This window comes from Balaenoptera ricei, chromosome 4, assembly GCF_028023285.1.
Source record: "Balaenoptera ricei isolate mBalRic1 chromosome 4, mBalRic1.hap2, whole genome shotgun sequence".
Lineage (NCBI taxonomy): Eukaryota > Metazoa > Chordata > Mammalia > Artiodactyla > Balaenopteridae > Balaenoptera > Balaenoptera ricei.
Window position 1 is genome coordinate 28,210,006 of NC_082642.1, and position 26,881 is coordinate 28,236,886.

Consider the following 26,881-nt stretch of genomic DNA (forward strand, 5'->3'; position numbering starts at 1 on the left):
TTTATAACTCTAAGTCTATCTATGCAGAGACATTAAGGACAAAACTACCACTCATGTCTTATGTCCAAAGTACCTATTAGTTGAAAGCTCAGTATGTGTTTGTTAAATAAACGAATATAAATACTACGTGTTAACGGACTTTCATAAAATATGAGGTCATTTTAATAATTATGCATATCTCATTTTAAAAAAGGTATAGTAATAAAAACAGAGCGTGCATTAATTTATTGAACCTGACCACAATGAATATTCAGAGGAATAAAAAATAACTTGGAAATGAAAGGATCTTAGAGGTCACCTAATCTTCTAATTTTACTGAAGTCTGAGGGTGGGAGAATAGAGTTATTTTGCCAAAGGAGACACCAGCATTTCTAGAAGGGTCTGCGTATGAAGTCAGTATGGTACTGTTTGAAGCAAGGCCACATAGTACAGCAGAGGGGAGGCCCCTTGGCCTGAGAGCCAGGGTGCCTGGGTTCTGGTCTAGCTGCCCCCAGTAACAAACATGCTGTGCGCCCCTGTCCAAGCCAAGACTGGGCCTTAATTCTGCACAACTAGGTGCTTGGATTAGATTCACCCAGAGAGCCCTTTCAGGGTTGATATTCTGCAATCCTAGATTTCCAATAACAGTTGATGGTTAAGGATGAGAATTAAAGAGAATTTTCTCTTTAAAAACTAAAGAGAAATGGAAAAACACACGTGCAGACAGCCAGTACTTAGATATGGGCCTGGCCATGAACAAAAGCTATCAGATGAAAGGTTAATAACTAGAGTGCAGATCCTAAGGGGATGGAGCAAACTTCAGAACTTCAGTCTTACTCATGGACTCAATAAAGTTATAAGCTCTGAACAAGTTATGATTCCCTTCTTAAAATTCAATAAAATTTGATGATGCTGTTTAACAGTCAGATGACAGCACAGTCACCTGTGTGCAAGGCAGTTTCTAAAATCAGGGACAGTAGCCTGCCCATTTACTCAGTTTTGTGGGGTTTCTTAATTGCAGGAAACAACAGCCAAAATACCTTCCATTATATGCCTCAGAGACAAAACAAGGATTTAAGCCAAGAAATGGAGCCAAAATATATCGCCAGACACACACTGGCAACTTCTGACCATGCATCACACCAGCACATGCATCACTGATGTGTCTATGCACAGCTGAGAGCTCGAGGGGGATGTATCTGCCCGTGGTGTGGTGAGCTCTTCAGGTGGCTGGGGGAGGAAATGATCAGAGGGCAGCAGAGGGGAAGACAGAAGGAAGAGAGGGTTATTAGGAGAAATCCCACTTCTCTCTTGGAGTTGTCACCTCCCTATGAAGTCACTCACATGACCAGAATGAGCATCTCATTGACACACATGCAGAAGGAGAGGAATTAAGCATTTTCTTCAAGGCCAAATACAGAGTTTCAGGGAACAGCATAATAGGATCTGTGTTTCTCATAAATTGCAGGTGTCTTAATGCCAGCTTTCTCGGGTTTGATCTGGCTGTGAGCAAACTATTTCATCTCATCTGTAAAATGGAGCTAATAACCTTTCAAACATTTTAGGGTGATTATAAGGATCGAATGAAACAATGAGAAGAGTGCTTAGAACGCAATAAACCCAATAGCCTAAGCATTAAGTATCATCATCATCACCATCAGTGTTACATAAAGCAATTAGAGCAGTGTGTGGCTAATAATGAATGTCTGATAACTGTAAGCTATCACACCCACCAGTAACCTCAGTGGGTCCCACTCTGTTTGTAATTATTAGAACATTCAAATTATTAGAATACTCAAATACAGGTCTGTCCAGTTCTCCAGCTAGACCTATAGATTGTGTATAAAACACAACCACAGACAAACCAGCATTGCAAATCTTTCTGATGCTTAACATTTGGGAGTCTGAGAAAACCTCTTTCCAAAGAGAAATGTATGAATTTCTGCTAATTTCCACTCCCACTGTAAAGCATTTCTTTGGGGTTGTGAACATTTGAGATTTAGAAAACTCATAAATATACAGCATGAAAAAGTTGGCAACGGGACAGGCTAAGTTTTTCTAAAAATGATTCCTGTTTCCTAGAAGCTACATGAGCTGAGAGGCTCCATCTGTGGATGAGGTTGTGTGGCGAAGTGAGGCCAGAGCCCCAGAGATCCTCCCAAGGCCACTAGCGCCTCTGCTGCCAAGTTCCAGCCGCTCCTGCCAATGGTGACTCAGTGCACTGCTTAACGGGCCTGATCAAGTTATGTTCTCCCTGTGGGTCTCACCGTAGCAGAAAGTGCACCGCTGGAGTCCCTCTAGTGCTGGCGCAGAGTCAGTCCTGTGTGGAACCATGATGACTTGGAATCTGCCAGTGTCGTCAATCTGCAAGAAGCAGAAGCAAGAGAAAGAAGAGCTTCATGGGTGGGGCTGCAGGAACCTCCCAGGATGGTCCAGAGAGCTGAGATCTGCAGAGAGAAGTGGGGGGGGGGGGGTCCCTCCTTCTAAGAGGGTCCCGGGGAGGCTGAAGGGCAGAGGGGCTAAGAGCACTGTCTGGGTTTAACCCACGACTTTCTCTTTAGCTGGATGACAAGTGGCTTTGCCTCTCTTTCCACATCTGTGAACAGAATAGTCATACTACTCCCTAACAGGGCTACTGTGGGCACTAAATGAATTCATAATTGTAAAGCACTTACTGGCACCAGGTAGGTGCCACGTGGGTCATCAGAGACCACAAAGCACTTCCACTCACAGCCCAGTGAGTTCGTTCTTAAGTTCATCATTCCCATTTTACAGACGAGGAAACTGAAGCTCAGAGAAAGGTTAAAGTACTGATCAAAAGACACTGGACATGGAAACAATTTAAGGAAAAGGACCAGAGACACCCCTCTTCCCAAGTCCAGACCACTGTGTGAAGTCACAGATGTGCTTTAGAACTGGCTTTGAGTTCCCACCATGAACCAGGCATTGACCCTGGCTTTGAAGTGCAGACCCAGATTCATGTCCAGGCAGCTCTCCTCTGAACAACTTCCCACTCTTTCCAATTTGGCCCTATTATTAGTAACCTCCCCGAGGAATTTGAGGCTGGAGAGAGGCAGACAATATGGAGCCTCCAAATAATGAAGAATAATTAGCTTGCCAGTTAATTGACACAGAGATCACTGACAGTTGAAGGCGTATTGTGGGTGTGATCCTACCCAATGCCTCAGAGATGTGTCACGCAACATTTAGTCTCCCCTGTGAACACATCTAGCTAACCCCCTCCCCTCCTTCTCAAGGAAGCTTCCTTCCCATACTTTATCCACAGCCCATCTGGCTAACCCCCTCCCCTCCTTCTCAGGGAAGCTTCCTTCCCATACTTTATCCACAGCCCATCTGGCTAACCCCTTCCCCTCCTTCTCAGGGAAGTTTCCTTCCCATACTTGATCCACAGAGGTGCGACTCAGGCAGCTGTGTTGGTGTGGGGTGACCCCATCTCTCAGCAGAGCAGATTGCATCAGGGATGGACACCTGAGCCGATCAGAAACCCAGAACTGGGGTCCTGAGGGCAGTGCGTCTCCCCGTCTTAGTGGTGAGCACGGACAGGGTTGCAGGCTGGTCATCTTCTATGTTGTTCACTGAGGAGCAAGGGACATGGGAAGGGGGGGTGGGGCTTTCCTGAGAGTTATCTCTGTTTCTGCCCATCTTTTATTCTCTCCATGTATAAGAGATGGAGAAATCAGCACTCCCCTGAATTCCTCTCTGGGAGGAATTCTCTGTGTTTGCCTTCCTAAGCCATCTGGGTGAGAGGGGGAGGCTCGGAGGGAATAAGCGGTAACTGAAGATTTTAGCTAAATTTCTAGGCACAAATGTATAGAGAAAGGAAGGTATGGTGTCTGACAAAGACTGAGAGGGAAGAAACAGAGTGAGAGTGAGCATCGTGTGGTTTAAGAGAAGAGAGAAAAAGAAAAGACCCTGTGATGAAATTCCACATATAAGCAAGTTTTAAAAAATGGTACAAATGAACTTATTTACAAAACAGAAGTAGAGTTACAGATGTGGAAAACAAACTTATAATTACCAAGGGGTAGGAGGGATAAATTGGGAGATTGGGATTTACATATACACATTACTGTATATAAAATAGATAACTAATAAGAACCTACTGTATAGCACAGGGAACTCTACTCAATACTCTGTAATGACCTATATGGGAAAAGAATCTAAAAAAGAGTGGATATATGTATATGTATAACTGATTCACTTTGCTGTACACCTGAAACTAACAACATCGTAAAGCAACTATACTCCAATAAAAATTAATTAAAAAAAGAAAAGACCCTGTGATAGTCGGGTGGCAGAAAAGGGACAGGTGGTGGGGACATAAATGGGGACATTTTGTGAATGGGGACCTGTAAACACAGTCTTGACTCTTGATTCTTGTCCACTAGAAGACACAATTAGCCTGAATTATTAACATCTTTTAATAGGTGTCTGGGCAATATTTCCAGTGAATCATGCCATCGCTTCATCTGGACTGTGATGAGGGACCAGGAAACCAAATCCAGAGAGCATGGATCAGTCCATCTGATAGGGGCAAAGTAATTTCTTATTGCCAACTATCAGGGTCCGGGAAAAAAAAGTCACAGAAGGCTTGACCTAGAAGAAATCTTAGAAGCCAATCTCACCATTTCATAGATGAGGAAAGTGAGCCCAGAGTGGGGAGGAATACAGATGCCTCCAGTTTAAACTTTGCCTCCTGCACTGTTGGTGGGAATGTAAACTGATACAGCCACTATGGAGAACAGTATGGAGGTTCCTTAAAAAACTAAAAATAGAACTACCATATGACCCAGCAATCCCACTACTGGGCATATACCCTGAGAAAACCATAATTCAAAAAGAGTCATGTACCACAATGTTCATTGCAGCTCTATTTACAATAGCTAAGACATGGAAACAACTTAAGTGTCCATCAACAGATGAATGGATAAAGAACATGTGGCACATATATACAATGAAATATTACTTAGCCATAAAAAGAAATGAAATTGAGTTATTTGTAGTGAGGTGGATGGACCTAGAGTCTGTCATACAGAGTGAAGTAAGTCAGAAAGAGAAAAACAAATACCGTATGCTAACACATATATATGGAATCAAAAAAAAAAAAATGGTACTAATGAACCTATTGGCAGGGCAGGAATAAAGGCGCAGACATAGAGAATGGACTTGAGGACACAAGGGATGGAAGGGGAAGCTTGGGTGAAGTGAGAGTAGCATCGACATATATACACTACCAAATGTAAAATAGATAGATAGTGGGAAGCAGCAACATAGCACAGGGAGATCAGCTCCGTGCTTTGCGACGACCTAAAGGGGTGGGAAAAGGAGGATGGGAGGGAGACGCAAGAGGGAGGAGATATGGGGATATATGTACACATATAGCTGATTCACTTTGTTGTAAACAGAAACTAACACAGTACTGTGAAGCAATTATACTCCAATAAAGGTGTATTAAAAAAACAAAACAAAACAAAACAAAAACTTTGCTCTCCCCACATAAGACCTACCTTCCACCCTCTGCCTGAGCTACTTTGACTGTAGTTTTGCATCAGGGGGTTCTAACTTGATTTGGAACAGTGTTATCACCATGTCACCCAGAGATTGCTGCCTTTTGTTCACTAGTTTGTGTTCTGCATGTCTACCATGTGGCAACCTCCATCCTTCTGGCAGTGGCACTAGTTGATAACTTAGGCTTCACATTTAACTGTGTATCAACATGTTGGTGTCAACCTAAAGCCATACTTTCCACTCATTGATTCTAGTGCGTCTTTTTTTTTTTTCTGGGAGAGACTTCAGGGGATCTGTGCTCTCCACTCCCCTTCCCCCAAGTAATCTCCTAATCAATAAAGTTCGGCAGATGTGGTCTTAGAGATCACTCATCCTACCACACGTCATTGGAGCAACTGTAATTAGCATATTACAGAAAAATTCCCCAAGATGAATGTGGGTTGGGGATTTAAAATAAAAGGGTCCTGTGGGTCACTTTTCTTATTGCTGACTTTCTTGTGGATTCAAAGATGCACCAGCTTGGATGATCCACAGATGGGTAATATGAGCCTTCAGTACATCGTTCTGGATGATACCCTGCTCTTTACTTTCTCAACATCATGGGGCTCCATGAATTGGTGCATTCAAAAAAGATACCATTAACACTCTTTAGACAATTCTCTATTAACAAAGGAAATCCTTTTAAAAATAAAAGGCCAGGGTGCTCAGAGTGCTAACGTTTCCCATTAACCCTCTCTCCCCCCAATTTCAGCTCTGTTTCATCACTAGAATAATCTGTAATGTCAACTATTACACCTAATGTTTCTCTCGCCTGCAACGCTAAACAGCAGAGTAAAGGGAAGAAAATAAGGCTAGCTATAAAGGGGACATTTCTTATACATATATTAGAAAGGGAGACCCAGCCCACATTAGAATTCTTCACGGGCAGCAAATAAAGTTTCACCAGAATTAAGAGGTAATTGCCCAACAAATTTAAAGGAAAAACCCTACGGACAAAACAGAGCTGAGATTGAGGTTTTTCCAATCAAAAATGGTCTTCCATTCCAGAAGGATGACCAGCTCATCACTCAGCTTCAGACCATCATGAAAAATTTCCAAGATGGTGATCACACAACCCATTTGCTCAGAAACATAGGGAAATGAGTCCATGTTTTCAGAGCAGCTGCTTCTGAGACCTGCCACACGTGTCTACACAGGTTCCAAATTTCAGTTGGATTCTACTGAACTCTCAGACGAATCAAGATACAGAAAAGTCACAATGGTTATGAAACGAAAGAGGGGTTTTGTGATATGGCCTCCAAATAAAAATTTATTGTGTCATTAAAATTTTGAGCTCTGTTCTTAAAGTACTAATAAATGACAGTTTAAGAGCAAGTGAAGAGAATGGATAGAAGAAAGAAACAGAGGGAAATGGAGAAGTAGTAACATCATCTCTCTTCTGCAGTGTCAGGTATTGGCTTCTCATCAACTTGTTTTGAGACCTTCTAGACAACCCTGCATAGCTCCACCCTCTAATAGGTGAGGTCTTTTGGTTTTCTACTTACTCTTGTGTCCTCAGAGCCTAGGCTGGCACCTGGTATATATGAGCTGCTCACTTAACATCTGTTGGATGAATGAACCTTGGGACCAAGTCTGACTTCTGTCTGCAACTCTAACTCTTTTCCTACCCAAGGGATGTTGGGGCCAACACTGCTCCAATCTGTGAGGGTCATTGTCAAGAATCTGAACCTTCATTGGTGCTCTTTTGAAATAAATTCCTTCAAGAAAGGAACAAGCAGTCTCTAGGTGATGTGGGTAGAATCTCTAAGTGGGACTGTTAACACTCCAAAGTTTAAAAGAAAAACTCAACAAAATATCTTTTCTAAAGTTACACGCTATGCACATACCTTTGAGAGGGTAGGTGGAATTGCGTCTGTTTAAATTTGTATCGCAAGTACCATCAATCATTTGTGTCAGGATATTAAGCTGTCTCCTATTTTGTGACTAAGTAAAGCCAAGGGACAATGGGCGCTCCCAATAAACAGAGGGAATTAGGAGGACTCTGTGTGTAACCAAATACACTTACAGAATCTTTGAGCCGCTGCCTCTCAAAGCAGCTTCATTAGCATAGGCTGGCCCCAGTCTTCTAATTTATGTGCATTTTCTTTTCTGAGCCTCATAGATCAGGCTGCTCATTTGCATAATTCTGAGTTAGTTTCAATGATGCTAATAGCAGTTTCAGCTTCTTTACAACCCAGACTTTAATACAGTTAAACAGATTTTGTTTCACCGTCAAGAAACTGATAACTATAATAATTAAAGCAAGAGCTACCATTCTTGAGTGTTTGCTATGTCCTAGGCACTGGTGCATGGAGTTACATCATTTCTTCTTCACACCAATGCTAGGAAACAAGCACTGCTTTCTGCATTTTACAGAGGAGTACTATATTTCAATTCTGGTCTGCTTAGTTTAGCACTTTCACAGAAAATTAGGGAGCTGGAGAGGGTCTCAAAAAAGCCACTTAATCCTAGTTCTCCAGGAAAGACAGAAGTCAACCTTGCCAGGTGAGTGACCGCCCCTACAAAAGGCCTTCAGAGAAAGGTGGTGTCTTGACCACCTACATTTAGCCATCTGGCCCATGGCAACGTTAGTCAATCTTGCCTTCAGAAAGCTCTTACTCAAATCTAAACTGGAGTTTCCACTGCTATGTTTCCCAGTTTCTCTAATAAGAGATTTTGCTAACTTGGAGTTGGCTGGCTAGTTTTCTCCAGTAATAATCCTCCACACACCTGAAGGCAGTGACTCGGCCACTTCTCACTTTCCTTTCTCTATATGAATTGATTTTTAAACGCTTGTCCTCCTGGTTCAGGTTGCATTTTCCAATACCCTTTGCAGATGCATGGGGTCCCTCCTCATGGCTTCCCCATGAATGGAGAACAAAACAGCATGTTGGGTGGACACAGGTGACCAGAAGGACACTCTGCCAGGTCCAGCAGGTGTTTTGTAAGGAACCCCTGCCACTGAGGCTCTATTGATAGAGTGTTTTAAAAGTCGCCGTGATCCCAGGTGGTATATTTAGAAATGCTACACAGTAAGAATTTTTTTTTAATTAATTAATTAATTATTGGTTGCGTTGGGTCTTTGTTGCTGTGCGTGGGCTTTCTCTAGTTGCAGCGAGCAGGGGCTACTCTTTGCTGCGGTGCATGGGCTTCTCATTGCTATGGCTTGTCTTTGTTGCGGAGCACGGGCTCTAGGCGCGCTGGCTTCAGTAGTTGTGGTGCACGGGCTTAGTTGCTCCATGGCATGTGGGATCTTCCGGAACCAGGGCTCGAACCCATGTCCCCTGCGTTGGCAGGTGGATTCTTAACCACTGTGCCACCCGGGATGTCCCCACAGTAAGATTTTTTTTTTTTTATAAATTTATTTATTTATTTATTTTTGGCTGTGTTGGGTCTTCGCTTCTGCGCGAGGGCCTTCTCCAGTTGCGGCAAGCGGGGGCCACTCCTCATCGCGGTGTGCGGGCCTCCCACCATCTTGGCCTCTCTTGTTGCGGAGCACAGGCTCCAGACGCGCAGGCTCAGCAGTTGTGGCTCACGGGCCCAGTCGCTCCACGGCATGTGGGATCCTCCCAGACCAGGGCTAGAACCTGTGTCCCCTGCATTAGCAGGCAGACTCTCAACCACTGCGCCACCAGGGAAGTCCCCCCCACCCCCACAGTAAGATTTTAATCTTCAACCTAAGAAGCTATAACTGGAATGGCTTTTCCTTTATAAAGTGTGGATATTTACATGATTGGTGAAGTTATAAAATCAGTCCTTTGGCTTCCATTCCATGACCACATCAGTGACATCCACGAATATTTACTGGCTACCCAGATTTAGTATCTTCACATCCGGAGCCAACTCAGAGAGTCCCTTGGAGAAGCACTAGAATAGAGGCCTGGATTCAAGCCCTGACATTGCCACTTGTCAGCTGTGTGAACCTGGGCGTAGGGTCCACTTCTCCAGACTCAGTGTTCTTACCTGTACAACAGGAATAACAGTGATTCCCATCTCATACACACGGCTTGTGGGAACTAAACAGGATGATGCATATCAAGGGCTTGGCATGTTCCTGGTACATACCATAATAATAAACACTTAGTACAGCTCCATGCTTTCTTGTAAATGCCCCTGAATGCAGGCAAAAAAGAGACAGAAGAATTATGAGGCAGCTTGCCTTTCTTACCTCAAACGAGCGCTTGATGGCGGGCACCTGGCTGAAGGCGATCACCACCGGGATAATGTCCAGGGCACTGAACTCCAGGCCGGCCGTCGTGATGGTCTGGGCATCCGCAGATGGGCCGCCACTGAAGAACGTGGCGATTCTTCTGGTATGAGCCCCTGGGAGCATCCGCTTGAAGACATTCCTGGAGACAAACCTCATGGCCTTGCCAATGTCCCTGCTGGATGCGGACCGCTCGTAAGGAAGGGCCTCGATCTCTCTGAGGAGTCTGTCCTTCCTGTAGGCGTCGGAGAAGCGGATGAGGAGCCTGGCGTGGGAGTCGTAGGTGAGCACGGCCACGCGCGCGCCCGCAGGGCAGTGGTCCTCCCGGACCCGGAGACCACCCAGTAGGGAGGTCATCATCTCCTTCATCCGTGCGAACTCTGGCTCCGTGACGCCCCGGGACTGGTCCAGCGCGAACACCAGCTCCGTGGGATGCACAGGGCACCGCGGGGCTCCTAAAAGGCCAGAACATGTGCCTTACCACGAGAACACTCGCTTAAAAAGGAAAAAGAGATATGCACATAGAAGGCGAAGTAATTTTAGATGTTAAATATTAAAATATGGAAACACAATCATTAAATATAAATAACTTAAATAGTAAAACAAACACTTAAATATTTAAATCTTTAATAATTAAAATGGTATTCTAAAAACTGACTTTGATCTTTTAAATAAAGCAAAAGATGAACTCATTTATGAGACAGAAACAGACTCACAGACAGAAAACAAACTTACGTTACCAAAGGGGGTGGGGTGGGGATATATTAGGAGTTTGGGATTAGCAGATACACGATATTATATATAGAATAGATAAACAACAAGGTCCTACTGTATAGCACAGGGCACTATATTCAATATCCTGTAATAAACCATAATGGAAAAGAATCTGAAAAAGAGTATGTGGGTGTGTGTGTGTTAGTTTCTGTTGTACACCAGAAACTAACACAACATTGTAAATCAACCATACTTCAATTAAAAAAAAATACAAAAAAGTCTATAATTCAATTTGAGTTTTAATGAAATTTGTAAGTTCATTACTAAAACTCCTAAATAATAAAGAGCTCATGGACATGCCCTTTTACCTACAGAGATTGGATCCATGGTTCTTTGAAACTTTGTTAAATAAACTAAAACATACATTCTTTACTTAATGAGGAAATTTAACAGGGGTTAAAAAGGGATGGATGTGAAAGGTCTGTTGATAATTTCGGACAGATTAGGATTTACCCTCTCTGTGACTCAGTTTGCTCATCTGTAAAATGACAGTCCTAACCGCACCCACTGCCTAGGCCTGTGTTGGGGATTAAGTGAATCAACACAGGTAAAGAAAGCACTTAGGACCACAGTGCCTGGTACACAGCAGGTGCTCAATTAATGTTTGCCATTACTGTTATTATTACAGACTTACTTACTCATTGTGAGAGAGAACAGCTATATTACTTAAAAGAATGAGGAAACCTTCAACTGATAAATTTTTATTTAACAGTTAGAAATGCAAGTTTAACCAATAAATATGCCTTATTACTTAGAGAAACTCTGAATTAAGATTGTTAAACATGGATGTAAGTGTTAAGATTTATTCATTGATCCCAATTCACTCATTCTAATCCCAGTATCCTGCACTTATCACAGTCGGAGATTTATATATGTCTAATTATCTGATTAATGCTTGCCTCTCCCACTACTTTATGAAGTGTGGAGACAGGGATGATCTCTCTCTTGACTGCCAGATTCTTAGTCCCTGCCATATAGCTGGGATCTCATAAATGTTGAATGAAAAAGAACCAAACAAAGGACAGTTCTTTGCAACAGGTACAGGAAGAACAGAACTTTCTGGATGGGTGAGATGCCTGGTGCGCTCTCCTTGGAGTGGGCTGTCTCCTCTCATTCAGAGGCCAGCAACTCAGCTCTTTCCAGGCGAGCTCAGGACTCAGACCCGCCGGGACTGGCTAGGTTGGCCAGGCTGGCCCAGGAGGGCTCCGCCTCTCAACTGGGCCTCATCACCTTAGTGCTAGATTATCATCTCCTCTGGTCCTAGACTCTGACCTTCACAGGCAAAAGGACCAGTAAGAATAAATGTTCAAACCCAATCAAACTGTGTATCTCAGTGGAGACAGGACAGGATTTATTAGCCTCTGAGTCTAATTTAGTGGGCTGAGCAGATATTAAAAAAATCAAGGTCACATCAATTTTACAATAAAAAATGGGTAAAATTATGACCAAACATGACAGTGGTCTGCTAGCTCTTTGTTTGGGCTGCTATTTCACATGGGAACAACAGCAGTGATAACAGCAATGCAGCTTCAGCTGTAATTTAGAGGTAAAGGGAAAAAAAGATATAAGCACTGGCTGTTACCAAGTTTTCAGGAAAAAAAACACCTAAGGGCTAACTCAGCTTGTTGCCAGGACCCCGAGGATCTTGAGGAAGGCTGGGCTGGACTGTGGAGACACTGAGGAGGCCCCCCCTCAGACGTGGACCCCCACATGGAGACCCAACTTACTGACCAGAGCAGGTGACAATGAGTAATGAGGAAGGCAAACCCAACACCCACCACGTGACTACCACCCAGCAGTGGCGGCCCATCCAGGCCGCCGCCATGTTTGCCTGGAATAGCTCCACGTGGCCCCCTCCCCACAACACTAGTCCTCTGGCTTTTATGCTTCTCTTCCCTACAATCCACTCTCCCACAGTGGCCCAAATAAGTTTTAAAAAATTGTTCATCAGTTCATGTTTATACCTTCAATACTTTTAATAAGCTCTTTAATACCCTTCCATTCCAATCTGAATAAAATCTAGCCTCCTGATTATAACCTACAAAACTTAGTGCGATCTGGTCCCACTTCCTTCTCCATTTTTGTACATGCCATGTCCCCCTCCTCACCGTGTCTCAGTCACACTGGGCTTCCGTCAGCGGCTAGAAAACACCTGGGTCTGTTTTGTACCATGGCCTTTGCACTTGCAGGATTCCCTGCCTGGATCTTGCAAAGCTGGCTTCTTTTTATTCTTCATCCAAACTTCAATGTCATTGTCTCAAAGAGGAGCCCTCCATTCAAAGGCATTTCTCCCCTCCCCTAGTGTCATTTTGTGACAGGACCTTCCATTTTTTATCTCTTTCACAGCAACTGAAGTACTCTGTAATTCTTTCCTTTGTTTACTTGGATCCCTCCACTAAAATGGAAGCTTCTGAAGACAGGAATTATGTCCATCTTATTCAGCCCTCTGTCCCCAGTGTCTGGGACAGAGACTAGAACATAACAGGCTTCCAAAACACATTTGTTGAATGAGTGAACAAGCAATCAGAGGGCATGGATTGATGGATTTATACAAAAGGTATAAGGGTATAAAAGTATAAGAGGGTGATGATGGGTTTATACAGAAACATCATGTAATAAGCTTTTGTAATATTCCTGAAAGCTGGCCCAGAAAGATATTAAGCCAACTTGGTAATTAACATCAGCCAAGAGCTCCACAGATTTTAGCACTATCTGAGCTGCACATGCAGCTTATTTGCTATCTGATCATCCCTACCTTTGTTCCACACACTTCTGCCCTTCACATCTTGATCCCTAACCACCAGACTACAGAGACAGGATGACAAATGGAGAGAGAAAATGGAGGGAGGGAGAAATGTTTTTGAAATTACAAAAAAATCTATTGGTAAGGTAAATGGCAATGTTAGTCATTAAAATATAAATAATTAAAAAACCAAACCACTTGGTTGGCAAAGAGCTGTGAGACTCAGCTTAAACTCAGGTGATTTATTGGAGGCAGAGCTGTGCTACCAGTATGAGGCAGCAAAGAAGTCCAGATAAAATTTTTATCATTTGGCAGGCAGCACATTGTTCTAACTCATCTTTCCAGATGTACCACATTTTGGAGCTTGATTATAATATGCTGTAAATAAAGATTACTCACCATGTCTGCCAGCTGGGGAAGAAGAACAAAGGAGGTTAGGTTATTATTTGGTAGGGGAACAGTGTTCTGTATTGTGTAAGAAATCATGGCAGCCAAGGCTCCGCCTTGTGAGCTTTTTGTAGATGACTCAAAAACCAAGACAACAAATAGTGTTTGGAGAAATGCAGACAGATCCAACATGTTGGTAAAAGCACAGGTCTTTCCGCAGGGAACGGGATGGGAGAAATAGGAGGGTCATAAATCAGTGGCGTGCAGCCAGCTGTCAGAGGGAAAGGATTTCTGCCTGGGAGGGAACATTATGTTGCAGAGAAGTGCGCTGAATTTGGAAAGTTAAAAGGTCCTAACTGCTCTTTACTCTAGATTTCCCCCATGTAGATATCTATAGCCATCAATTACATATATGTATACATATATGTGTACATATATGTGTACATATGTGTAATGTGTGTGTGTGTATACATATAAACATCAGAGATGGATTTACTCTTAAGTAAATGAAGCTTAAACTTTAGGACCATACTGTCCAATATGAAAGCCACTAGCCTCATGTGACTATTTGCATTTGAATTAATTAAAATTAAATGAGGGACTTCCCTCATGGTCCAGTGGTTAAGAATCTGTCTTGCAATGCAGGGGACGCCGGTTCGATCCCTGGTTGGGGAACTAAGATCCCACATGCTGCGGGGCAACTAAGCTTGCGTGCCACAACTACCGAGCCTGTGCACCACAACTAGAGAGACTGCGTGCTGCAACTACAGAGCCCACATGCTCTGGAGCCTGTGAGCCACAACTAGAGAGAAGCCCGTGCACTGCAACGAGAGATCCTGTATCCTGCAACTAGGACACGACGCATCCAAAATAAAAAAATAAAAAAAAAAGAAATAAATTCAGCTTCTCAGTTACATTAACCATCTATCAAGACTCAAAGTCCCATGAGGCTAGTGGCTACATATTGAACAGTGTGGTGGATACTTCCATCATTGCAGAAAGTTCTGGACAGCACTGCCCTCGACCTCTCACCCACGGGGCCCTTTGCAAGGCCTTGAGAAGGGCCCTAGCCACATGTTCACATGATCATGTGATTTTATAATAGAAGTCAGTGGTTGTGATTTCCTTTCTTGTCCTAAAGGACACTTTTGAAGTAGTTTTGTACCTACTTTTGGATTTACAATTTTGTATTGAACCCCTCAAATTTTAAAAGATCAGGCCTCATCATACTTGGATTTATCCTTGAGTCATCGTAGTTCACATGGCTCCCATGTCAGAAAGCCCACTCTGCTAATCCAGCCCCAGAGCAACCAGTCTTCATAACCCAATGCATAGATTTTGATTCCCACATATGGATGGTTCCATTCTGCTACAAAAAGGCAGAGTTAAGATCAGCACTGCATTCAAAGCTTTGAAAAGTCTGTGTCTTTGAGACTGATGCTCTCTACAGAAATGGGCTCTAATTTGTCTAACTTCTCCCTTCAAATACACTTTCATTTTAGAAAATTGAGAGATTTCCAAAAAGCCTGGAGGGAACTGTGACATTCTTTTGAGTCCTAGTGTTTATCTGGGAAGTTGTTACGCATTTGTAGGTGAACATTAAATAGCCGACTCTCTCCTCATCTTGTCCATGGCATTCTTTTGATGCTGCTAACACGTATTTTGATAGAAGATGCTGCTATAAGGGTCTCAAAGTAAATTCAAAAGAGCATTTGCCAAATCAAAATGCCTTTTTGCTTTTAAAATTTTGAGAGTAAAGAAAATACAGGCAGAATGAATAATTTTAAAAGCAAATGAGTCTAACTCAAGGTAGTCAAGCACACCTTCTCAGGGAAGGAGTAACAAATGATAAACAGAAGTCAGGGCTCCCACCCACTAGGACACCCCCTTGGCATGGCTGGCTCTTTTACACCAGCTGAATTCAACACTTAGTTATTGTCAGGGGTTAATCATTTTAAAAAGTTTAATGTGACTCCCCACTGATTGATTTCACCATCAGAGGAGTTCTGACCTTGTGTCTCCATTTTCCCCTGATTAAAAGCACCAGATATAGCCTGACTTAGTGCTTGGAAACATTTCAATAGACATCCTGGCAGCCAGAGAGGGAGTCAATAGTCACCAGTGTATGTTGCCTCAAAATATACACAGTGACATCTCTAATTTTAAGAAATTGGCTGGTAAATTGTCTCAATTTTGAGTGCAGAATTTGCTGCTTTTCCTCTATGAATGCTGACACCCCGGGTGATCATTCTAAGTGGGGTACTTACGACTGTGGTCCTGTACATGCTGGATGAGCTCACATGTCTGCTCAAAAATAAAACAGAAAGAATTAACTAACAGAATGCCAGGTCCTAGAGTTGAGAAATAAATAAGTGTCACAGGGTGCGCAGTCTCCTTTGGAGTTAGCAGATACGTACGGAGAAGGAAGGCAATCCTTTGGCCCCTTTCACACCCTAGGGAAACAAAGAGTGTGGTTTCAGGGCTTTGGACACACACATCAGGAGCCAGAATGTGCATCAACATTACTCTAAGAAAAAAAAAAAACTTCTTAATGTTTATATTCTAAGTTCAAGGGAGAAAAGAATTCATGTAGGATACTTGTCACCTAATTAACAATAACATTCTAAGGGGAAGAAACTGTAAGCAGTGAGTGTCCAATGGCCACTTTCCCCCAGCTGCATCTCTGGATGATAAGGGTTGCCCAGAAGCTAAGGATGGAGCTGACAATGAGACACTGGCAGGGAGACTCTGGAGCAGGTCCTCAGCCTAGAACTAAATAAGCCTGAACCATCCCCTGTGCCTGCCCCTCCTTAAGGCAGAGGTACAGAGTTCCCCAATGCTTTGCCTTGGCCACTGGGCAACCGCTGAGCAGAACCTAAATCTATTCCTGTCACTGGCTGGATGACAAAAGGACCAGACTCAAACTGAACTTCTGGAAGGTAATCCCCATTGTCTTCCCAAAATGACTAGATATATCTCTGGGTTGGGGATAGAAAGAACAAAGGGGAATTGGTTTGAATTTCATGTGTTTGGTCTCATCTTTGGAACAGGAAGAGTCTGGCTGCTCTCACACAGAGACAGGGAAAAATGCGCTGGCGCCCCACCCAAACTCCCAAAGAAAATAAGTTCCATGTGAATGCAACGTTGGTAACTTACTTATTAATTTCCTCTCACTTTCTTTCATTCACTGATCACTTACCGACTGTGAGAAAAGGGCAAGGATTGGCCAGATAAATAAAATTCTCTGATCATTGAGAAATCTCATTCTAGATGAAATGAGAAATCCCTTTTCATTTCCTCCCTCAATTCCTCCCACCACCCAAGAAATGGCAACTGATATTTAATCGGCATTTTTTCCCCTCCTCTCTCTGAGCACATTAAAGGTGGAAAAATAGTGAAAATTGTTGCCAAGCTGCAAAGACTGAAAGCACACATATTTGGATAATGAAGATTTCGGGCACTGACTTTTTATTTGGAAAAGGAGCTGATGTGATTTATGGGTTTTCAATTTACCTTGCGTCCAGGAGGTCCCAGCTCCCCAGGGGATCCCGGTTCTCCTGGAAGCCCAGCAGACACCTCAAAGCAGAATTTATTTACTTTAGAATTATACATACATGTTTGTGTGTTTGTGGGTGTGGGTGTTTTACATTTCAAAAGCAATACACTTTCATTTTAGAAAATTGAGAGATTTCCAAAAGGCACACAGAAGGAAAAACATCCTCAGCAACCTCCTCTCCCCCAAATAATCCTTGTTGACATTTTGGTGTCTTTTCCTCTGCTCTTTTATTTGTTTATCCTTTTGGTATTAATCTATACATATTTTAATATATTTTTATACTTTTTCCTGTTGCCTTTTAAACTAAATATACATCTTGGGGCATTTTCATGTTACTGATATTCTTTCACAAAAATCACCTTTCATGGCTGCCATAGTATTCTATTACATGGATATACCATGATTTATTTAATCAGTCCTTTATGGTTGGCATTTAAGTTTGCTGTTGTTGTAATAAGCATGCCACTATAAAGTCATATGTGCAATTCTGATTATTTCCTTAGGGAACATTGTTAGAACTAGAATTGCTGGGTCAAGGGAGAAATTTTAATCTAAATAAATTTTTATCTCAACTTATCTAAATTTAGTAGGTGACTAAGCTGAAAAACAAACACATGAACAAAACCCCAGAAAAATAAAAATTTAAATATAAAAACCTTTGAAGAACTAAAACAAGAAAATATTTAGCAGTTGGCTGGAAACATTTGTAGTAAAATGGGGAATAACAGCAGTAAATAAAAACAACATTTGTTGACTACTTACTTTATTCATGTGCATTCAACAGTATAATTTATCATAAAGAAAGCTAGAATTTAGTTTAAGAATTAGGAAAATATTCCTTTGTTCATTCACAATGTCATGTTTTTTATAAGAATAAAAAACAAAGGTGTCTAAAATCAACTTAATTTGTAAAAGCATTGCCTATGGAACAGCAAATAATTACTGATATCCTTTGGGTCTTCCAATGATATTTACAGCATGCTGGGTTGAGTAAAAAAAACAAAACAAAACAACAACCTTACTGATCATATTTTATTTAGAAGATATAGATTAACCTCCAGGGCAAAAAAAGGCAGATTGAACATTGGCATTTACTTTTGCTCCCTCCAATGTCTTACTAAAATAATAGTAAGCAGATTTTTTTAAAAGGCAAAAATATGACAAGCATGGGGAGAATGAGAAAGGAGACAATAGCCATCAAACTTCAGATGCTGGAAAGCAGAAGTACCAGTGTTAAATGACTCAGAGCTGAAAAAGCTAAAACCTAGGCCAGCAGCAGGGAAAGCCAAGAATCTGTGTGTTTTATAACACACTCTCAGAAGGTACCTCCAGAAGTGGAGGTAAAGAAGAGAGGATTAATAAGGCAGATTGGTTGAAGATCATTTTAGGAATCCCCAAGCCTCCTCCCCATTCTCTACCATTGGGTGAATGTCCCTTCTTCCTCCTCAGTGACAGAGGTAAAACCGAGGTGTCTGCACTAGGAAACCCCAGACAGAGCTGAGGGCCAGTGGTACCATCCAGAAAATAGGGTGATCAAATGAAGGTGTGGAATAGATGTGAGACCCCTAGAAAGCTGGGGTTCCCAGAAAGCTGGCAGCCAGAACTTCACCCTCAGGCAGGAGATTGAAAGAATCTTCTCAGGGGAATCTGACTAGATTTGAGAAGAAAGACCCAAACATGCTGATATCAGACATTTGCTAAGTATCAACTCAGCCAGATCACTCTTCAGTGACACTTGTAGTTGACGAGCCCCACCCATCTCCTCGGGGTTTCCAATCAGAATTTTTGTCCTCAACTCTTCAATAGAGAGAGTTAGCCCATTCCCCGGAAACATGAGAAATAGAGAGCAGGACAGAAAAAAAACACACGGCAGAGAACAGACTATGTTGGGCAAAGAAGACTCCAAAAATACTAATTTATATCCTCAGGGAGATGAGATGTTTCAACCATGAAACAAGAGCAGGATAGTATAAAAAAGGAATATTCTGACAGCAAAAAAATGAGTGCTTGAAAATTAAACTATGAGAGAAGCATGGTAAGATAAAGTCAAAGAAATCTCCCAGAAAGTAGAGCAAAAAGACAACTTGCAGAGAAATAGGAGCTAAGTGGCAGAGGGATTGCCAGGTTTTCCTAACAAACCTTGTGAAATTAGTTGACTCTCTAAACCAGTGGTCCTTAGCTGGGGGGTGGGGGTATTTTGTGTCCCTCAACCCCGACTCCTGTGGGGACATTTGGTAATGTCTGGAGACATTTTTGGCTGTCATAATGGTGGGGGACAGGCGGATGATGCTGATCTAGTGGGTAGAGGCCAGCGATGCTGCTAAACATCCTGCAATGCACGGAGCAGCCCCACAGCAATTATCCAGCACAAATGTCAGCAGTGCTGTGGCTGAGGAACCCTGCCTTGAAGTATGTGCATGTGTGTCAGTTGATAAAAAGTGTAAATACATACAAACATACCTGTATACCCAAAATAAGATAGGCTAAAAATCATGGCAAATTTTTAAAAAAATGCTTCAGTTGGGGGAAAAAGGTGAAGACCTAGAAAACTGAAACTAGGAATGTAATCATTCCAAGAGAACTAAAGAGACACTCAAAGCTTTATCACTAAAAGCTTCCAATGGGAACTTCCGATCTTTCAAAGGGAAAACCTGGAAGTTTTCAGTGTCTAAACTTCAAATTCAAAAATACTCACAGAGATGTAGAGAAAGCAGCATGGCAGGTGAAATAAGCAAGTTAAAAAACAGTGATGAAGGGCTTCCCTGGTGGCGCAGTGGTTAAGAATCCACCTGCCAATGCAGGGGACACGGGTTCAAGCCCTGGTCTGGGAAGATCTCACATGCCGTGGAGCAACTAAGCCTGTGCGCCACAACTACTGAGCCCATGTGCCACAACTACTGAGCCTGCACTCTAGAGCCCGTGAGCCAAAACTACTGAGCCCGCGTGCCTAGAGCCCGTGCTCTGCAACAAGAGAAGCCACCGCAATGAGAAGCCTGTGCACCGCAACAAAGACCCAGCACAGCCAAAAATAAATAAAAATAAAAAGTAAATTTATATTAAAAAAAAAAACAGTGATGAATTGTCCAATGTGGGAAAAAAATTCAAGTAACCAAAGGCCAAGACAGAAAGATGATATATTAATTCCCTATTAGTTTATTGCTTTTTAAAAATGATTAATGTGCCATTGGGCAGCAAGGGAACCCAAGAAACTGCTGACCATGTTTCCATGCCTCCAATGTCCACGGGTAAACTACCTCATTAACAAGCAGAGGGAAAAGATCCAGAGATCTGGATTAATTTGAAAGTCTTTTCAAATTATCTTTCTTTTATCGGTCTTCTTCTTCTTCTTCTTCTTTTTTTTTTTTGAGAACAAAATTGTTAAGGGATAGTCATCCAAAAACATGTATGAAGAAAAGCATTATAGCCAGGAAATAGTCCTCTTGGGAAAAGCAGGATGGAGGGAAAGAAGTTTCTTTATTTTGTACCCCTAAAACCCACATAAATAATCTCTTCACATAAAGTTTTTGTTATACTTTTCAGGGAAAAAACAGATCAGAGTAAAACTAACTATGGTGACAAAACTGGAAAACCACCTCAAGTAACAGTTTTTATCAGACTTCGCGTTTTTCTTGTCCAGCAATTGACATGGTATCAAGATCAGTTGCCTGATCAGTGCTGTTCTGAATAAAAGAGATAAAGATGGCCTCAGGAGATAATTGTCATAAGATTTGCCTTTTATAAAGCCACCATCTCAGTTTTGCAGCTTATGATATATAAAGAGTCAGCAAAGGCAAAAATCCATTCTTAGCACACGAGAACCCAAGGCAAGCTCGGGATGCTGATGCTTCTGAGGGTGCCGGAGGTGGGTGTTTATTCTGAGTGGTCCAAAGCATTAGGCAATGTCTAGGTCCTCCAGGGAATAAAAAGGACACATTCATTACAGTACATTATTTTACATAATAAATGGAAACTTTCTCCTCGAGCTCAAGAGATACTCTCTTGAGCTAAATTGGGAGAGGACCACCTCATTAAAGTAGTTTAACGAGACCTTAACAGGGGAGACAAGATGCCAGTGGGCATTAAATTACACGAGATCTGCCGGGGGGGGATGGGATTAAACTGGACATATTTTGTGGTGCAAAAACAGTTTTGACCACAAGGATTCCTTAAGAAACAACACACAACTTATTTCCAGTGTTAAGAATGGTACCTTGTCAGCCAGATCAGGTGAACTTGGTCACTATGAGCCTTATTGCTGGCAATGAAGGATGAGTAAAATATCCATTTCCCTTCCCCAAGTTTGCCTTAACAAAAACCACACGTTTTACAAGTCTTTGGGACCAAATGACAACTCAAATGACTGTAAAAGCATGAAAAAGGAGTTCCCTGGTGGCGCAGTGGTTAAGAGTCTGCCTGCCAATGCAGGGCACACGGGTTCAAGCCCTGGTCCGGGAAGATCCCACATGCCACGGAGCAACTAAGTCCGTGCGCTACAACTACTGAGCCTGCGCTCTAGAGCCCGCGTGCCACAACTACTGAGCCCACGTGCCACAACTACTGAAGCCTACACGCCTAGAGACCGTGCTCTGCAACAAGAGAAGCCACCACAATGAGAAGCCCGCGCACCGTAACAAAGGGTAGACCCCGCTCGCCGCAACTAGAGAAAGCCCGTGCACAGCAATGAAGACCCAACACAGCCAAAAATAATAAAATAAATAAATAAATAAACAAAAAAGGCCTTCCCAAAGTAGCTGAGGTTGTAAGGCTTTGCAGCCTGAGAAACTTACTGTCTTGCCTCTAGTGCCCTTGGGTCCAGTTTCTCCTGGACCACCAGGGTCCCCAACCTCACCCTAAATAAATTCAGAGAAATAAAATAAAATGGTTAGTAAAATCAAAGGGATATATCTCATTGTATTTTTATACTGATTCCAACACGAAGACATTTTTCACATATATTTTTATCTTTAATCGTCTTCTTTGAAGAGTCTTCCCCCCAATAACCTCTCATTTTTAAATTCTCCACACAGTACACTGGAGCCTCACTGTTTTATTTCTCTGTCTCTCCAGCCAGAACACAGCCTCCTTGGAGATATGAACTGTGCTTTTCATTTTGTCCCCTGATCCGATCACAGGACCTAGCATTTACTTAGCTCAGTCAATCTTTCCAGCAGAAGTGAAAGCCTTAAGGTAGAGGACAGCATCGCTAACTTATTATCTGAAGGTGCCTTATAAACATGTTGGGAGAATTGAGGCAGGTGAGATCAGGTAATTTTGGTTTTCCTTACATTTTACTTCCCTTTGAGCAAAGAGGAAAATACATATGGTAGAGGGGAAGGAGTACATGTGAGGAGAAAAATAAGGATGATTTCTTCCTTTACTTATGAATTAAAAATGAGAAATGAAATATTATTTTTAAAAGTCTGCTTCTTCCTTCTCCCCTTTCCCCATAAAGTTTTCTTTTTATTCATTTATAATTAACTATCCTTCTATTATCCTATAATACATTTCATAAGCCCAGGAGTATCTCTGATTGATCCCTAGTTAGTATGAAGTACACGGTACCTTAGGTCCAATTTCTCCAGGGAATCCTTCTTGCCCCTATAATCAACGGTGGAGAAAATTAATATATGCACATATCACCAGGGTAGGCTTATATTGACTTTAATTTTGCCTGCTGCCTTATTTAGTTTAAGTGCCTCTGAACCAAGGAAGGGCCAGAACAATTGAAAATGAAACTGTATGGCACGATTTGAGAAACTAACTCCAATTTCTAAATTAAACTATTTACTGGTCTCACCAAAATATCATGACAACCTAAGACAAATGGGTAAATGCACACATTTGAGGAATTACACACCAGCTCTCTTTCAAATGTAGACATTCGACAGGATAGCTGGCCATCTGGCCATGTGTTTCTGAAACAGTCTTCTTAAATGGATTTCAATTTTGGGGAAGAAATTGGGGAAGCCTGCCGTCTAAATTTGATCATTTGTTTTCTGGTCCTCTGTTTACCTTCTTTGGCCACAGACTATAGTTGAAGAGGTATGATAATCCTCATTTGATTAAAAACGTATTTTATTTAAGATAAAGTTTATTTTCTGATCATTAAAAGTAAGATCTCCTCAAATATATTTAAAATATAAAAGGATAGAAAGAAGAAAAATCACCCAAATCTCACTTCCCAGAACTGTTACTATAAATATTTTGTCATATTTTCTTTAATCTTTCTAAATGCATTTCTAAAATGCATTTTAGCACAATTGGGATAAATGTTTTTTCTTATTACATTCTGATTTTTACTTGACATTGTCACAGAAGTTCTATACAATTATGTATGAACATTTACATTCATTTTAAAGAGTGGCTAATATTTCAATGCTATAAGCTACTTAATAGTTCCATTTTTAACAAATATTAAGGTTGTTTTCAATTATTCTCTATTCTAATGAAAATTTCACTGGAAATCCTTCATTCATTAGGGTTTTTTTTTAAAAGAAATTTTAGCTGTTTGGGGTTTGTTTATTCTTCCAGACAGCCTCTTGCATCATTCCCATTGGGATTTCATTTAGAATTGCATTGATCCTTTATAATGTTTTAGACTTTCCAACAAGAACTTGGTATGTCTCCATTTATTGAAATTTTTTACCTCAGTAATTTTTGTCATAGGTCTTGAACATTTTTGTAGAAAGGATGTTCTTAACTATATTATGTTTTTGTGGATGTTATTATGATTTCTAAGTGGTTATTGTTGGTATACAGCAATCACTGCTTTTGATAAATTTATCTTACTTCCAGACACTTAAATATGCAGTGACAATATAAAGTTATAATTCTGATATAAAGTTACGAGGTTTAATTTTGAAGTTACTGCTTGGCCCAATGCATTTGGAAAGGCCCTGTAAAACTTCTCACTAATGATTAGAGTAAACATAGTCAGAGGACAAATTTTGGAATGCCTCCCTAAGGCTCTAGATTAGATGTACTGTTCAAGCTGGAAGCAGTCAGGCCCTGGCTGCGCATCTCTGCAAAGAACAGAAAATTAATTTCAGGTTTCACTTGTTGCCTGGCCCTTATGTTTAAGTTGTTTTCTTTTTTTCTACCATATTCCCCACAAGATATCAGCAAATAAATGATCAAAATCTATCTATAAAGGTCCAAGTCTACCTTATTCACTACTTGCTTTTTTCTCTTAAATGTAGCCATAAAGAGCAACAGAAAATAAATGGAAAATGACCAGCTTTCAGTCGATGTGTCTTACCTTTGTTCCTTTACTTCCAACACTACCATAACCTGGGTTGCCATCATCACCCTGTAAACAAAGCAATTATTTACAAACATCCCCTACTGCAGACAGAGGCAGCCTTATTCACAAGAGAACTAGACAACCAGTTTTTTGGTTTGATTAGGAAAAATTAGGCAGCAGGATTCTCCCTCTGGGGCAGCCCACTGACATAGTGGCACTAAAGGAAACTCAATAACAGGCACAGACAATGCACTGTCCCTTAATCTCACTTGTCTCATTATGTTATGAGGATTAAATGAGAAAATTTCAGGTGTATAATAATCTTAAAAAAAAGAAGGTAGAAGTGTTATCTCTCCTGGATAACATTTGTATTTTAATACCTTAGCTCTAAACCATTTTCAGTTTTCTGGATAAAAGTAAGATCTCCTAAATGTCTGGGCACTGGCTACTGTTGGATCCTTGTAGAGGTCTTAGTGAGAAGCCCCGAGCACTGGGGGAAGGGTGGGCTCAGTTTCCCATGAATGGGTTTGGATGAGAGGAAAGAATGCAAGAAAGGTTATGGGGTTGTTAAACACAAGTTTTGTCCATTTTATCATTTGGCTTCAAGAGCATCCCAGCCAGGATGCTTGGTACCTGGGAAGTTGCTACCTTGGAAAAGCTGGTCAAGATGAAGATGAAATCTCAATCACTAGAAAGCTCTACAGCTAGATTGGGATGTTATCTTCAACACGCTCTTCAGAGAACCACACCTAATATCTATTGAACTAAAAGGATTCCAAGAGCCAGATCAAAAGTAGGAATAAAACACAAACCCGCAAGCCTCGAGGACCCCGAAGGCCAATGGGTCCTTTTTCTCCCACATCGCCAGGTTCTCCCTGTCAAACAGAACAATGAAATGTGTCCTTATTAGGTTGCTTTTGTAAAGGGAATTAGAAATGATGGCACTAAGACAAGAATTTTCAACTGCATCCATGTGTATCACAGTGACAATGAGTTAGTGGCCAGGACTGTGTCTGTAAGCAATACAAGAGGAACTGCTGTTGTTGGTGAGTGAAGTCTCCTCCATTGATAAATGAAGCCCCAGAAAGTCTGACGTATTGTTTAGTGCAAGTTGCCATCTTAGCAGCTCAGTGCTATGAGCCGCACCCTTGGAAATGTCTTACCATGAGTCAAAGAGGAGGCTCTGCACTGTCTTAAAAAATTAACAAAACAGTTTTCCATGATGATCCATGCAAATCTTCTGGCTGCTGCAGAAACAGAGGCCTATTAATCTACTTTTAATCAAGATAGCCAAGGTAGCACGACATCCCTGGCAATAGTTTCTGACTTCTGACTAATAGAACACCTACGGTGGGTTATCAATCAATCTCAGTATTACAGTGAGGAAATCCAACTACTTGGGAAAGTTAACATAGGTTTACAAAAGAAGGTTAACTCCTCTTCTTAAAAAAAAAAAGCTTTTAAAGTTTAGATTTTAAATGTACAAAATGTTGTGAAGACAGTACAGAGAGTTCTTATACATTCCACATTTAGCCGCCTCTATTGTTAATATCACATTAGTTACATTAGTAGGAACATTTGTCACAACAAATACATGGATATTAACTCATTAACTAAAGCCCATATTTTATTCAGATTTCCTTAGCTTTTACCACTTAATCTCCTTTTCCTATTCCAGGACCCCATGTCTCTGTAGGCTCCTCTAGACAGGGACAGTTTATCTGGTTTTCTGGTTTCTGATGACCTTGACAGTTTTGAGAAGTATTGATCGGATATTTTGTAGAATGTCCCTCAGTTGGAGTTTGCCTGATGTTGTGCTCATGATCATGCTGTGTTTTATGAGTTTGCGGAGAAAAGACCACAGAGGTGAATTGCCCTTTTTATCACATTGTATCAAGATTATATCCTATCAACATGGCTGGCACTATTGATGGTAACCTTGACCATCTGGCTGAGGGAGGCTTGGCTAAGTTTCTCCACTGTCTAGTTATTCCCCCTGCCCTTTCCACAAAGCTCTCTCTGGGAGAAAGAGTGTGGAAGGGTGCCCAGCCCATGCTGAAGGAGTGGGAGTAGTTTACTCATTGTTAAGGACAGAATGACAGCACAGTATGTGTGAGGAGTCCAAATGAACAAATGTCCACCAGCAATGACTGACCCTGGGGGGCGGGCGGTGGGAAGAGAATAGGGTTCCATGGAAGGGAGGCAGAAGATCATCTGCCCTGAAGCCTTTCTTTCAGGGCGGTGTCCCCCACAGTGTGCTCTGGGGGCCACCTGCCTCCCAATTACCTGGGGTCCACGGGCAAAAGGAAATACCAGGACCCCATCGGTATCAGTCTCTGGTGGTGGAGCCCAAGGATATGCCTTTATAATAAGCTTCTCAGCGGATTCTTATGCACACTGAAATTTGAGAACATCTGCTTTAAG

General features: G+C 41.7%; 1 protein-coding gene across 1 annotated transcript in view; it reads right to left on the reverse strand.

Moving 5' to 3' along the window:
• The window catches only part of LOC132365243 (collagen alpha-6(VI) chain-like), a 170,802-nt gene that overhangs the window by 24,137 nt on the left and 119,784 nt on the right, over nt 1-26,881 (reverse strand). The window contains exons 25-34 of the mRNA XM_059921934.1: nt 25,270-25,332; nt 24,473-24,523; nt 22,777-22,812; nt 22,002-22,064; nt 17,172-17,234; nt 16,076-16,111; nt 15,926-15,962; nt 13,671-13,682; nt 9,716-10,209; nt 2,247-2,343 (exon numbers count right to left, since the gene is read on the reverse strand). Coding sequence (XP_059777917.1) covers nt 2,247-2,343; nt 9,716-10,209; nt 13,671-13,682; nt 15,926-15,962; nt 16,076-16,111; nt 17,172-17,234; nt 22,002-22,064; nt 22,777-22,812; nt 24,473-24,523; nt 25,270-25,332 — 952 coding nt within the window. The remainder of the gene's footprint in view (nt 1-2,246; nt 2,344-9,715; nt 10,210-13,670; nt 13,683-15,925; nt 15,963-16,075; nt 16,112-17,171; nt 17,235-22,001; nt 22,065-22,776; nt 22,813-24,472; nt 24,524-25,269; nt 25,333-26,881) is intronic.